We start from the raw sequence: 15,546 nt of genomic DNA, 5'->3' as shown, positions 1-15,546 counted from the left end.
GCTAGTGGGGGAGGTGATGAAGGGTAAAGAAGTGATTTAAATGTATTATAAAGTGGTTTGGGGTTGGGGCATGATTAGAGATGAGAGATTGGAAATATGTTTGTTTGGCAGTGTCCAGGGCCTGACAATAGGAGTGGTAGGTAGTCTTATATGTGAGAAAGTCACTTGGATTCTGAGATTTCCGCCACTGACGTTCTACCTTACGTGACAGTTTTTGTAGGTGTCTTGTTGATTTAGAGTGCCATGGTTGGCATCTAAGCCTACGTGGAATGTGATGGGTAGCTGGAGCAACTTCATCAAGGGCACTCTCTAGGGTCTGGTGCAGGTGGGATACAGCAGTGTCAGGTGTGGTGAATGTAGAGATTGGTGAGAGAATATATATATATATATATATATATATATATATATATATATATATATATATATATATATATATATATATCAAAGAACCCGGCACCCACTGTGGGGAATTCCAGTTAAGGGCTGCGGCGCCTTCCATAAGTCCTCAATGGACCCAAATACAAGCAGCGGTAATCTATGATAGTCCCTGACGACGGGTTGTTACCCGAAACGGCGTAGGACACAATAAAGTATAAGCTGTTTTAAACTTATTTGAAGTCTGTGGAGTGCCGCCATTACCGCTGCATATATATATATATATATATATATATATATAAATAAATAAAAGGGGGGATGGGGGCGCCAGCGACCAATGGTTTCTAATTGTTTTTAGATAAAATATGAAGAAATGGCTGGATACGTACAGATAAAATTATAAAATTCAATTTAATTTATAAAAGAAAGGGGTGGGATAAAAGTTTACAAGCATAGGGTAATATTTAAGAATACATCAAGAAGATTTTTAAAAAACGGATACACAAAATATGAGGATAAAAAATATATATAAAAAATATCAATATTCTAAAAAGATAAAAAACACAATGCTTATCTTTTAAAATGGAGGGTCAGTTTAGGGTGTACCTCTAAACTGACCCTCCATTTTAAAAGATAAGCATTGTGTTTTTTATCTTTTTAGAATATTGATATTTTTTATATATATTTTTTATCCTCATATTTTGTGTATCCGTTTTTTAAAAATCTTCTTGATGTATTCTTAAATATTACCCTATGCTTGTAAACTTTTATCCCACCCCTTTCTTTTATAAATTAAATTGAATTTTATAATTTTATCTGTACGTGTCCAGCCATTTCTTCATATTTTATCTAAAAACAATTAGACACCATTGGTCGCTGGCGCCCCCATCCCCCCTTTTTTTATCTTAAATTATAGACAGCTTATCACTGCCTAAACTGTTTGGGGGCTAGCTGACACCTTATACTTATAAAGCAGTGTCTACGGTTGGGTCTATTGTTATAACCCTATATATAATCTACCTTCACAAACCTGTGGCGCCGTACTACCACTATTTCATATATATATATATATATATATATATATATATCCTATATAATAGCCCAGATCTGTGACTTTGTGCTTCATTTGCTAACGCTGGGCGGAGTCAAAACAGTGGGCGGAGTTAGTCAAATGAGTCACAGATCTGGCCAAATCTATAGGAGACTAGGAGCAGAAGCAGATAGTATGGGCATGGCACATGCAGGGGTGCATACCTCCCAGCTTTCTGCAGGAGCTTTCTTCAGGCAGAAGGAGGGACACACACTAGGTGAAAAGGGGGCGTGGCTTCACGGGAGGGCCCCCGTTTTCGTCAGTGAGGGGGCATGCCCAGCACTCTGTGAGCTGCTGGCATGCCCCCAGGGGCTGATTATGAGTCCAGGGGGCCCAGGGCACTTGAGACAGGGGAGCCCTATCTCATTGCTGTGCCTGCTGTGGGGTTGGGGGCGTGGCCTAATCGCGCCCGCGCGGCCACGCCCCCTTATGCAAATTCCGAATTTTTATTTTTATTTTTTTATGGAATTTTGGCCCCTCAGCTAGGGCTAAATCCAGAGGAGGTGGTCGCTCCCCCCTACACACCCGCACAGGTAGAAGAAAGCAGGGAGTCTGCTGCCTCCCTATAACACCACAGACCTGCCAACACGCAGCAGCGTGTGCTGACTGTAGCCATACCTCCCAACATGACCCTCTCCAGGAGGGACACAATGCTCTGCTCCTGGACTTTTCTTTTAATTTATGATTGCCGGCACCTGTTTTGAACAGGTTAATGGATAAGAAAGGTGTTTCAGCACAGGTGATGGCAATCATAAATGAAGAGGAAAGTCCAGGAGCAGAGCATTCTGTCCCTCCTGGAGAGGGTCGTGTTGGGAGGTATGCTGTAGCACAATGCTGCCGTTGTTGCTGGCAGGACGGGGGGGAGCTTCTGAGCTGGGACAGAGCTACTCCAGCCGGGGGCCCCCCTAAAACTGTGGGGCCAACGGTACGTACCCCCTGCCCCCCCCCTTAATCCGGCTCTGCTGCTGGAACCCCCCCCTTAATCCGTACCCCCTGATGCCCCCTCTCCCTCTGTCTCCACTATTCACCGCTGCTCTGCTAAGCAGAACAGCGAGTACAGGAGCTTTCCAACTGCCCCCCCACCGCGGGACACTGCGACCCGCGGGTGGGACAGCGGGACGGACCCCAAAAAATGGTACTGTCCCGCGAAAATCGGGACATTTGGGAGGTATGGGTGTGTGAGGGGTATGTCATACAGACAGACGGGCACCGGCTCACTGTGTGCTTGACCCCCCACATCGGCATACTCAGCAGGGTCTCTCTGGCGCGGAAGAGCGTCACTTTCTGGCACACTCCACGCTTCTTAGCTGCAGTTTTGTGGGGCACTTGCCGCTGTGCTGGTTCCGTACTGCCTCTGTTATCTCCAGCCCCGGCAACCCCACCGCTAGCTGCAGCGCTGCCACCCGCAGTGAGGTGCGCCCAGCTCATTCACACACTTTAGCTGGCGGGTAGCGCTGCAGAAATCCGAGCTGCTTGCAGGCTCCGACCCACTCTTCCCTCCAGCCGCAGCGTCTCCTGGGAGCTAACCAGTCACTCCCAGTCTCCCCTTACCACAGTGCCCGGCAGCCGCGAGGTCCGCGCCACGTGCATGCTATGACCCCCTCCTCCCTCCAGCCGCAGCATCTCCTGGGGGCTAACCAGTCATTTCCAGTCTCCCCTTACCACAGTGCCCGGCAGCTGCGCGAGGTCTGCGGTGTGTGACTGAGGAGGGGGGGAGGGATGCGGACGGGCAGAGGAAGCAGGACTCCAGCCTGAGAGAGTCAGCCATGCCAGGTCTCCACCAGCAGCAGATCCCAACAGGTTGGAGTGGAACAGCAGCAGCCAGCAGCAGTGACTCCAGTAAGACACATCTGTCTGTCACCACTGTTTTGTCCCTAATACCAATCTCTCCCGTGCCCTGTGTTCTGTCATGTCCCTGTCACCCCTGGCCTTGCCCTGCCACCCTTATCCTGGCCCTTTCACCCTTATCCTGGCCCTTTCACCCTTATGCTGGCCCTGTTACCCCTATCCTGGCCCTGTCACCCCTGTGCTTGCCCTGTCAACCCTATACTGGCCCCGTCACCCCCTGTCCCTGTCCTGCCGCCCCTACCCTGGCCCTGTCACCCCTATCCTGTCCCTGTCATTTCTGTCCTGGCCCCGTCGCTCCTGTCCTGGCACCGTCACCCCTGTCCTGGCACCGTCACCCCTGTTCTGACCCTGTCACCCCTGTCCTGGCCCCGTCAACCCTGTTCTGACCCTGTCACCCCTGTCCTGGCCCTGTTACTGCATACCCTCCAACTACCTTTTTGGCAGGTACAGTACCCGCAGCGCCTCCAGACCTCTCCCCAATGCACCACACCTCCGCACCTTCCCCTCCACCACATGCGGCACTCCACCCCTCCCCCACATGCTGTGCCTCCAGACCCCCTACACCACCCGCGGCTCCCACTCCTCCGCCCCTTCACCACCCAGAGCACCTCCAGGCCCCCTCCACCATTCACCCCCCTTATATGTCTCCCCCCACACCTGCCCCCCTCCACCCGCAGCATCTGCAGACACCCTCCTCCATCCGCGGTCCCCCCCTCACCCACCCCTCCCCCACCAATGGCACCCCGCACCTGCCCCTCCACCACCTGCAGCACCTCCGGACCTCCTTCCCCATCCGCCGCACCACCCGTACCTGCCCCTACCCTACCCATGGTGCCTGCGGTCCCCTACCCCACCCCTGGCACTCCCGTCCCTTCCCATCCCACAGCACCTCCGGAACCCTTCACCCATCCACAACATCCCCACACCTGCCCCTCTCCCACCCGTGGCACCCCTGCCCCTCCCCCACCTGCAGTGCCTCCGGACCCCTCCCCCATCTGCATCCCCCACTCCTCTGCCCCTCCCCCACCCGCAGCACCTCCCGAACCTTCCCCATCCGGGCCCCACCCCCACTTCTGCCCCCCCTCCACCCGCAGCATCTACAGACACCATCCGCAGTCCCCCCCCCGCACCCGCTACATTCTGTACATCGTGCCCTGCAGGTGCTGTTCACGCCGTCGCAAGGGGCTGCGCCTCCTTCACCATCGCACGCCCTTTCATTGTGCAATATTTAACCACTAACAAAGGAATGCAGGTAATACTCCATATAATACAAATATTAAACCCCAGAAAGGCATGCAAGGGTTAAGGGGGCGTAGCCCCTTGCGACGGTGTGAAGAGCGCCCGTAGGGCGCGATGAAGCACCTAGTATATATATATATATATATATATATATATACATACACACATACATATACACACACACACACACACACATACACAGTGCATCCGTAAAAGTATTTGCAACACTTCGTTTTTTCCACATTTTGTTTTGTTACAGCCTTATTCCAAAATGGAATAAATTAATTTTTCCCCCTCAAAATTCTACACACAATACCCCATAATGGCAACGTGAAAAGTGTTTTTGAGATTTTTGCAAATTTATTAAATATAAAAAGCCACATGCACATAAGTATTCACAGCCTTTGCCATGAAGCTCAAAATTGAGCTCAGGTGCATCCTGTTTTCATGGATCATCCTTGAGATGTTCCTACAGCTTAATTGGAGTCCACCTGTGTGAAATTCAGTTGCTTGGACATGATTTGGAAAGGCACACACCTGTCTATATAAGGTCCCACACTTGACAGTGCATGGCTGAGCACAAACCAAGCGTGAAGTCAAAGGAATTGTCTGTAGACCTCCGAGACAGGATCGTCTCTATGCACCAATCTGGGGAATGATACAGAAAACGAGTTTTATGGTAAGAACTTACCTTTGTTAATACTCTTTCTGCGACGTAGACTGGACTCCACAAGGATAGACATTGGGGTGTAGAGTAGGATCTTGATCCGAAGCACCAACAGGCTCAAAAGCTTTGACCTTCTATCCAAGATGCATAGCGCAGCCTCCTATAGCACCCCGCCTCCGTGCACAGGAGCTCAGTTTTGTTAACCAGCCCAATGCAGTAGCAAGTAAAAGAGACGACAACTGCCAGTTGCCACAAACACCACACTCTGCCGACAGGAGAAGTGTCAGCGGCTAATGCCATACCAACCCAAAGAAGCTAAGTGCGTCAGGGTGGGCGCCTTGTGGAGCCCAGTGTACCCCGCAGAAAGAGTTTTAACAAAGGCAAGTTCTTACCATAAAACTCGTTTTCTGCTGCGGGGTACACTGGGCTCCACAACGATAGACATTGGGGATGTCCTAAAGCAGTTCCTTATGGGAGGGGACGCACTGTAACGGGCACAAGAACCCGGCGTCCAGGGAAACGGCGGTATCGAAGGCATAGAACCTAATGAACGTGTTCACTGAGGACCACGTAGCCGCCCTGCACAATTGTTCAAGGGTCGCACCACAGCAGGCCGCCGAAGAAAGTCCAACAGACCGAGTAGAATGGGCCTTAATGTGATCAGGAGCAGAGAGACCAGCCTTCACATAAGCATGTGCAATCATCATTCTAATCCATCTGGCCAGAGTTTGCTCGTGAGCAGGCCAGCCCCGTTTGTGAAACCCAAACACAACAAAAAATTAATCAGATTTCCTAATAGGAGCAGTTCTCTTCACATAGATACGGAGAGGCCGTACCACATCCAAAGACCGCTCTTTGGGAGACAGATCAGGAGAAACAAGTGCCGGAACTACAATCTCCTGATTAAGGTGGAACGAAGAAACCACCTTAAGTAGATAGCCGGGACGAGTCCCAAGAACCGCCCGGTCACGGTGAAATATCAGATATGGGGAACTACAGGACAAGGCACCCAAATCCGACACTCTTCTAACTGAAACAATAGCCAGCAGAAACACCACAGGGAAAGCCACTTAAGGTCAGCTGAATCAAGAGGTTCAAACGGAGACTCTTGTAACGCATCCAAAACCACCGACAAGTCCCAAGGAGCCACAGGCGGGACCATAGGGAGGTTGGATACGCAACACGCCCTGAGTAAAGGTATGCACATCAGGTAAGGTCGCAATTTTTCTCTGAAACCACACAGACAAGGCAGATATTTGAACCTTGAGGGAGGCCAGACGCAGGCCTAAGTCCAGGCCCTGCTGAAGAAAAGCCAACAACTTGGCTATACTAAACTTGGAAGCATCATAATCGTTAGATGCGCACCAAACAAAGTAAGAATGCCAGACCCTATAGTAAATCCGAGCCGAAGCCGGTTTTCGGGCCCGCAACATAGTTTGAATGACCGCCTCAGAAAACCCTTTAGCCCTTAAGACGGAAGCTTCAAGAGCCACGCCGTCAAAGACAGCCGGGCTAGGTCCTGGTAGACACAGTGGCCCTCAACAAGGAGGTCTGGGCATTGTGGAAGTAGAATTTGACGCTCTGACGATAGGCCTTGCAGGTCTGAGAACCAGTGCCGTCTGGGCCACGCTGGAGCTATGAGAAGCAGAATTCCTTTTTCTTCCTTGAACTTCCGAATTACCCTGGGCAGGAGTGACACCGGAAGTAACACGTACGGCAGCCGAAACCTCCACGGTACCGCCAGCGCATCCACGAATGCTGCTTGAGGATCCCTTGTCCTTGCTCCGAAGACCGGAACCTTGTGATTGTGTCGAGACGCCATCAGATCTACGTCTGGAAGGCCCCACCTTTCCACTAGGAGTTGAAACACTTCTGGATGGAGGCCCCACTCGCCGGCATGCATGTCCTGACGACTGAGAAAGTCCGCTTCCCAATTCAGGACTCCCGGAATAAATATTGCCGATATGGCCGGTAGATGGCGTTCTGCCCACTGTAGAATCCGTGAGACTTCCTCCATTGCTAGGCGGCTTCGAGTGCCGCCTTGATGATTTATGTAAGCCACTGTGGTGGCGTTGTCCGACTGTACTTGAACAGGACGGTTCTGAATTAAATGCTGGGCTAGGTTTAAGGCATTGAAGACCGCCCGCAACTCTAGAATATTGATCGAGAGGAGGGACTCCTCCTTGGTCCACCCCCACCTGAAGGGAGTGTTGCTCCAGCACAGCGCCCCAACCTCTTAGTCTGGCATCTGTCGTCAACAGGACCCAGTCGGATATCCAGAACGGACGGCTCCTGCACAGTTGTTGGTCCCGGAGCCACCAGAGCAGCGGACCTCCGGAGTCAATGAGATCCTTTGAGACCTGATCCGGTGAGGCAGGTCGTCCCATTTGGCTAGAATCAGCCTCTGGAGAGGGCGAGAGTGAAATTGAGCGTACTCCACCATGTCGAATGCTGACACCATGAGACCCAGCACCTGCATCGCCGAATGTATCGACACTTGCGGACGAGATAGGAAGCAACGAATCCTGTCCTGAAGTTTCAGGACCTTTCTCCTGAGACAGGAACAACCGCTGGTTGTGAGTGTCCAATAGTGCTCCCAGATGCACCATGCTCTGAGCAGGGATCAGGGATGATTTCTTCCAGTTGATGAGCCACCAGTGGGCTTGCAGAAACCGGACCGTCACATCTAGATGACGCAGGAGAAGTTCTGGGGAATTTGCCAGGATTAACAAGTCGTCCAAATACGGCAGTATCCTGACCCCTTGACGGCGGAGTACCACCGTCATGACTTTTGTAAAGACTCGCGGAGCAGTTGTTAAACCAAAAGGTAACGCCCGAAACTGGTAATGGCAGTTGCCAATCGCAAATCTTAGGTATTGCTGATGAGACACTGCTATAGGAATATGCAGGTAAGCATCCTGTATATCCGGGGAGACCATGAAGTCCCCAGGTTCCAAGGCCAGAACTATAGAGCGAAGGGTTTCCATCCGGAACCTGGAAACCTTCACAAACCTGTTCAATGCCTTGAGGTTGAGAATGGGCCGGGAGGACCCATTCGGTTTCGGGACTAGAAACAGCGGAGAATAGTACCCCAGGCCCCTCTGCGCAAGAGGCACCTGTACTACGACTCCTGTATCCAGGAGGGTCTGTACCCCCGAATGTAGTGTGTTTGCCTTTGTCTTGTCCAACGGGACATCTGTCTGGCAAAATCGATGAGGGGGTCGGTTTTTGAAGGCTATGGCGTAACCTTGCGTGACGACTTCCCGTACCCAGGCATCTGAAGTGGTCTTCAACCATTCCTGGGTATACCCCAGAAGCCGGCCCCCCACCCTGGGATCCCCCAGAGGGAGGCCCGCCCCGTCATGCAGGCTTATCTGTCTTGGAAGCTGGCTGACGGGCCGCCCAGGCTCTTTTGGGCTTAGGCTTACCAGGTTTGGAAGTGCGGGCCTGCTTGTTGTACGCCTGACCTTTTGCTTTACCTGAAGGACGAAAGGGGCGAAAGGAAGTACCTTTAGCCTTCGACACAGAAGGAGCAGTACTTGGCAGACAGGCAGTTTTGGCAGTTGCCAAGTCAGCCACAATCTTATTTATATCCTCCCCAAACAGAATATCTTTTTTAAAAGGGAGTACCTCCAGGGTTTTTCTAGAGTCCAGATCCACAGACCAGGATCTCAGCCACAATATCCGGCGAGCCAGGACTGATGTAGTAGAGGCCTTGGCTGCCAGGATACCGGCATCAGAAGCCGCCTCTTTAATATAACGAGAAGCTGTGACAATATAAGACAAGCATTGTCTAGCATGGTCAGATGAGATTTCGGCATCTAACTCCAAGGCCCATGCTTCACTGGCCTCTGCAGCCCAAGTAGCTGCAATAGTGGGCCTTTGTGCATCACCCGTGAGGGTGTAAATCGCTTTCAGACAACCCTCCACACGTTTATCCGTAGGCTCTTTTAGAGACGTGACGGTGGTGACCGGTAGAGCTGAGGAAGCCACCATCCTAGCCACATGTGAGTCCACTGGAGGAGGCGCGAGGAGATAGCGAGCCAGCATCTTCTTTTGGAGGCACAAACTTCGTACCCGGGTTTTCCCAGGGTTCCTGACGTATATCAATTAGGTGGTCAGAGTGAGGTAAAACTTGTTTAATCACCTTCTGACGCTTGAACCTATCTGGTTTCTTCGTAGGATTACGGATGGCTCGGGATCATCCGTAATCTGTAAAATTAACTTAATAGCCTCCAAAAGATCAGGAACATCCACATGTGAACCACCCTCCCCGTCAGCCGTATCTGAGTCAGAACCCGTGGGGTCAGTGTAAGTGCCGTCTTAACCCGACGAGGTGTCAGTGACAGCAGTGGATTGTGAGGAGACAAAGGGCTCGCTTAGAGGACCCCTTGGACGTAGGCGAGCGACGGTCACACTTTTTAGTAGTCAGGGACTGGTTCAACTTCTTTATTTGAGCAGATAAATCGTCCGCCCACGGCGGGTTAGCTGCAGGGACCACAAACGGTTGCACCGGCATTGGGGGTCCCATAGGGGGTGTTATTTTATGAACTAGCGTATGCAGAAGCATGGAAAAAGCGGCCCACGGTGGGTCATTATTTGCCCCCGTTGCCACCGTCCCACTGGGGGGCAAGGAGCCCCCAGAACCAGAGCCCAAAGCTGCAATATTCTCCTCATAGGTATCTGCGGCTTCAGCAACACCGGCAGTGTGTTCAGTCCCAGAACCGTTACCCTCAGAAGCAGACATGATATAACTTGCAGTATCAGGTAACACAGTACAATTTGTCAGCAGCACAATACCTCTTACCCAAACCCCTGCGCAGTGTAGTCTGCACAAGCAGAGATATAGGAGAGATATGGTGACTAAATCACAGAGAAAAATACGTAATACAGTATATCTTTGTGAAAATCCTATATTAGATAAAACCTGACGCACCAAGCCCCCTCAGGTTATAGAATATAGGGATAGCAGGTTGAGTGAAAGACACAAAATGGACACCACTCAGCTATCAAATGCACACACAAATAGTCACAGTATGTACAATGCAGAGGTTATTACTAACAATAATACTGCACTGGACTAGCTTACACAGCTATATAACAATAGATATAACAGTACACAGTAAGAACTGGATGTATATCACAGGGTAATTGTACTAGGAAACCCTGACTAAGTGCACTCTTTCTTAACTAACACTGACTAAAAAAAGGCAGGTAGAATACTTAAGTGTCATGTAAAGGCACAGCGCTGACAACCAGGCGGCTTTACATAGGAGGATTTGCCCAAGCATTCCCAGGAACAGTGAGCTGAGGGATAATAGCGCCGCAGACACTGCCAGGGAGTGAGGGAGAGACAGATATGCAGCTCCAGGGCGGGAACATTTGTGGGAAATGGCACCCTGGGGCTAGGGGAGGGGCTCCAGGTCTAAGCCTTATCCCCTCTGCTGGCAAAACCACCGGGTACTGCGGGCTACTTGTACAAAAGGTTTAGAGAGAAAACCTGACCTGCACCCATGCCCTGGTGATCTAGTGGGATCGCCTGTACTGCCACAGTGTCCACTGCCAGCGCGCGCGGCCCGCCTCCCACCAGCCGCGCCGGATCGAAATAAAGTGTGGGTCCCACTTACCTCCTCCCAAAGTGCGGCCACGCGATCCCGGAGAGCCCCAGCCGTGTGTGACTAACTTGGAAGAAAACCGGAGCCTCCTGCTGTAGGTACCCAGCAACCAGGGCACGGGAGTGTACAGCGCCGCTGGGGGAGAGATGGAGCTGCAGCAGGCAAGGTCTACTGACATCCAGCACAATCTGTGACTCTGCTGCAGCCCTTGTACTCTTCTTTTTTCCTCAGAAAAAGCTTTTATAGAGCTGCTGTGAGCAGCTCTTCCTGTTACATGCCTGCACTGCAAGCACCAACTACAAACTGAGCTCCTGTGCACGGAGGCGGGGTGATATAGTAGGCGGCGCTATGCATCTTGGGAAGAAGGTCAAAGCTATTGAGCCTGTTGGTGCTTCGGATCAAGATCCTACTCTACACCCCAATGTCTATCCTTGTGGAGTCCAGTGTACCCCGCAGCAGAAAAATATCTGCTGCTTTGAAGGTTTCAATGAGCACAGTGGCCTCCATCATCCGTAAATGGAAGAAGTTTGGAACCACCAGGACTCATCCTAGAGCTGGCCGGCCGTCTAAACTGAGCGATCGGGGGAGAAAGGCCCTAGTCAGGGAGGTGACCAAGAACCCGATGGTCACTCTGGCAGAGCTACAACATTCTTCTGTGGAGAGAGGAGAACATTCCATAAAGACAACCATCTCTTCAGCAATCCACCAATCAGGCCTGCATGGTAGAGTGGCAAGACGGAAGCCACTCCTTAGTAAAAAGCACATGGCAGCCCGCCTGGAGTTTGCCAAAATGCACCTGAAGGACTCAGAACATGAGAAACAAAATTCTTTGTCTGATGAGACAAAGATTGAACTCTTTGGCATGAATGCCAGGCATCATGTTTGAAGGAAACCAGGCACAGCTCATCTCCAGGCCACCCTACAGTGAAGCATGGTGGTGGCTGCATCATGATGTGGGGATGGTTTTCAGCGACAGGAACTGGGACACTAGTCAGGATAGAGGGAAAGATGAATGCAGCAATGTACAGAGACATCCTAAATTAAAACCTGCTCCAGAGCGCTCTTGACCTCAGACTGGGGCGACGGTTCATCTTTCAGCAGGACAACGACCCTAAGCACACAGCCAAGATATCAAAAGAATGGCTTCAGGACAACTCTGTGAATGTCCTTGAGTGGCCCAGCCAGAGCCCAGACTTGAATCCGATTGAACATCTCTGTAGAGATCTGAAAATGGCTATGCACCGACGCTTCCCATCCAACTTGAGAGGTGCTGCAAAGAGGAATGAGCGAAACTGCCCAAAGATAGGTGTGCCAAGCTTGTGTCATCATATTCAAAAAGACTTGAGGTTGTAATTGCTGCCAAAGGTGCATCAACAAAGTATTGAGCAAAGGCTGTGTACATGTGGTTCTTAGTTTTTTATTTTTAATAAATTTACAAAAATCTCAAAAACACTTTTTTACGTTGTCATTATGGGGTATTGTGTGTAGAATTTTGAGGGAAAAAATGAATTTATTCCAGTTTGGAATAAGGCTGTAATATAACACAATGTGGAAAAAGTGAAGCGCTGTGAATACTTTCTGGATGCACTGTGTATATAAATATAGATATATATGTACATTAAAAACACAACAGTGGTAAATACCTAGGATCTATGAATGCCCGACTGTAGGTTCCATCACCTGAGGCAATGGGTGCATCATTTGGAACACTGAGGAATATCAGGTAGAAAGCCAGGAAATGAACTACAAGCCCCAGAAGGAACACTGGATTTCTGCCAAATCGACTGTTCTTGCTGAGCAATCCAAAGACAGCTCCACCTGTATAGAACACATGGAGAATTTTATATCTAGTTGATAAGAATAAACAGGCTAATTAATAGGTTAAAAAAAATTGTTGAGGTCATATTGCAGGACTTAAAATTGCAAAGAACCAAATAAGAAAAGCCAACCTAAAACTTCTCCAAGTCCAACAAATATTCCAGAAAGTCCAATTAGGCTTTTAGCATCTGCTCCAAACGAGTTTATAGACCCTATACATGTGCCAAACACGCCGGAGTAAAAGGTGAGCTCAAAACCTGAAAAGACATTTTGAAAACACTGCATGAGACACACTTATCAGACATTAAAAACAAACATTGTTATCATGGAACTAAATCTCCCATATAGCTTCACCAGTGATGTGTCCTCTAGCCCAGAGGTTTCCAAATGTGGTTTTTAAGGCACCCCAATGGTCCAGGTTTTAGGTATATCCATCCATGCTCAGCCACAGGTAACTTCATTCGTACCTCAATCATTTTGATTTAACCATCTGTTCTGAGGCATGGATATGTTTAAAACCAGGACCATGATTGGGGTGCCGTGTGGACCGCATTTGGGAACCTCTGCTCTCCCTTTTAGAATGCATCCTCATGCAGAGTATAAACTATTAAGCTTGCCACTAAGATATATAAAAAGATAAATTACAAAAAGGAGAAGTTATTAGGGTATGTCATACCTGGGCTGTGGCATTATATTATGGTTTAGTACTTCTGCTATGTAGTTACGCTGTGGTATGCCAGTGTGTAGTGTACTTATGCTCTGATACACTGTTACTATGAGGACTGAAGTTGAGAACCATAAACAGTGTGAACTAGTAATGAACTGAAACTTGGTTGCACAGTTTTAGGATTTTGGTGATACAGGAGACAACAGAAAAATAATACACAATGAGAAAATATTTATAAATGGTTTCCAGACTGTGGGCTGCAAGAGATATCAACATGGGTGGGACGAATAAAGGTTCAATAGTGCAACTTTCAAACGTAGAGCAAATTAATCAGAATACCCTACTATGAACAACTGTATCTAGGTTTGCCCATTCTTACCTGGAACTTAAGAACTCGGATGTAGAAGATTGAACCTCATTTAAAAGATTCTATTAGAAGACACTTAGGGGGGATTCAATTAGGTAAGAGTTTGATCCTGCAAGGCGAATTCACACTGCAAATTATATTTGCAATTCAATGCCAAACTCGCATTTCTTTATTTAGATTAAAAGCCCCCTTTTTTTGTTCACACACCCCTGATCAGGTGAAAAAGAAAGGGAAAATCACTACTTTAAAGGTAAAAATGTTGGGACCTGCTTCAAAACCCCTTGGACACCTCCCTAATGACTAGACATTTGGAAGTTTTCAGTTAACCTAACTGGGTCAATATTTACATGTCATTTTTGGGGTTACAAAAAATTACCCCCAAATCTACTTTTTTGTTAGTTCATACACCACAAAATGAATGAAGGTATTTATCTTAATTAAAAATAATTGCTTTTGGGGGGCGTGGGCTAGCTGGATATGGTGTAGGACGTGATCTCCTAGCTCCCCAGCCTACATACTCCTGTACTATATCCTGCTGCCCTGGGCGACTGTCCACTGGACTCTACACTACACTCTGAAGGGCCCCTGACCGCTCTGGGGCGTGTTGCAGGGTGATTTTATGCCCTGTTACCTTGCTGGTGGCATTTCTGGGTGCTGTGCCTCCCTGGCCGGGCCCAGCCTGCGCCATCTTGTGACTCTCCTGCCCGGGTCCGTGGCCCTGTTTGTGCCCCCCAACCGGCCTGCTCTGCCCCGCTGGTACCTGTGGGACGAACCGCCGGACCCCGCCGCCGTGAGTGCCTGGAGATTTGGAGCCCTCCTGTGCTGGATCCCCGCTGCGGAGCCGCCGCCTGTGTCTCCCTGCCGGGCGCCATACTGCTCTGTGCTCCTGCCTGCATGACCTGAGGACCCGGTTCTCCCCCGGAGCGTGCTCTGCGGCTCCCGCTGTCCTGGGAGAGCTGTGCCCTGTCTCCCCCCTGGTGCCGGAACTGCTGCTGGAGAGACACAGTGTCAGTGGCTGGCGGGGGCCATCTTGGGACTGGCGGTGAGAGCGGACTTGCTCCCGCCCAGACTCCTACTGCTGCCTAGCTGCCTGCCTTGTCTGGAGGGTCGCTCTGACTCTCCTCCACTGCCTGGGGGAGTATTTCCCTCTGCCTGGACTGCTGTGGGGCTTTGCTGTGTGGGGGTCACCTGCTCTCTCATTATATTTGCCCCTGTTACTTGTGAGAGAGGAAAGTTTCTGTGGCACTGCTGGGGATTATAGGTCTCTCCTGTAAATTGTGACTGGAGTTGTGGGATTGTGCGGGCTGTTGGTCCCTCTCCTGCATCTGCTACTCCCCCACCCCCTTCTCCTCTGTGCTCCAGGGCTGCATAACTCACCGCTGACACACCTGTCACAGTGCATGCTCCTGTACTGGTGCTGGTATACATGTGCCTTCCTTCTGCCTTTCTACATCTCCGCCTGGCCTGAAATTTATAATATACTTTCTGTTTGTTGGACCCTGTCCTATAACCCTGATGGTCCATAACCGTCACTCCTCTGCTGCGGCTCGTTTAGCGCAATTTGCTCACGTAGAACGCACTCCTGTTTCTCCTGCATCGTCACTGGCCCCCTCCTCTTCTCCCTTGTCCAGCATGGCGGAGGCTGCTGAGCTTACTATGTCTCAACTGTTGCAAGCCATTACGGATTCTGAGAAGCGGCTCGTGGATAGAGTGGCGGAAGTTCATACGGACATTTCCCTTATACGCCAAGATATGCAGAAACTCGGGGATAGAGTTGGGGAGACAGGGAACCGCATTTCTTCGTTGGAAGACTCCTGTACACCTGTCCCCGCCCGTTTCGCTTCCCTGGAAACGGAGATG

General features: G+C 50.1%; 1 protein-coding gene across 1 annotated transcript in view; it reads right to left on the bottom strand.

The window, feature by feature from the left end:
• MFSD11 (major facilitator superfamily domain containing 11) overlaps positions 1–15,546 on the bottom strand; it is a 162,755-nt gene that overhangs the window by 47,278 nt on the left and 99,931 nt on the right. The window contains exons 11-12 of the mRNA XM_063960439.1: positions 12,784–12,909; positions 12,478–12,652 (exon numbers count right to left, since the gene is read on the bottom strand). Coding sequence (XP_063816509.1) covers positions 12,478–12,652; positions 12,784–12,909 — 301 coding nt within the window. The remainder of the gene's footprint in view (positions 1–12,477; positions 12,653–12,783; positions 12,910–15,546) is intronic.

The sequence above is a fragment of the Pseudophryne corroboree genome, chromosome 3 (genome assembly GCF_028390025.1).
Source record: "Pseudophryne corroboree isolate aPseCor3 chromosome 3, aPseCor3.hap2, whole genome shotgun sequence".
In the NCBI taxonomy this organism is placed as follows: Eukaryota; Metazoa; Chordata; class Amphibia; order Anura; family Myobatrachidae; genus Pseudophryne; species Pseudophryne corroboree.
This window is presented reverse-complemented; position numbering and strand designations above follow the sequence as displayed.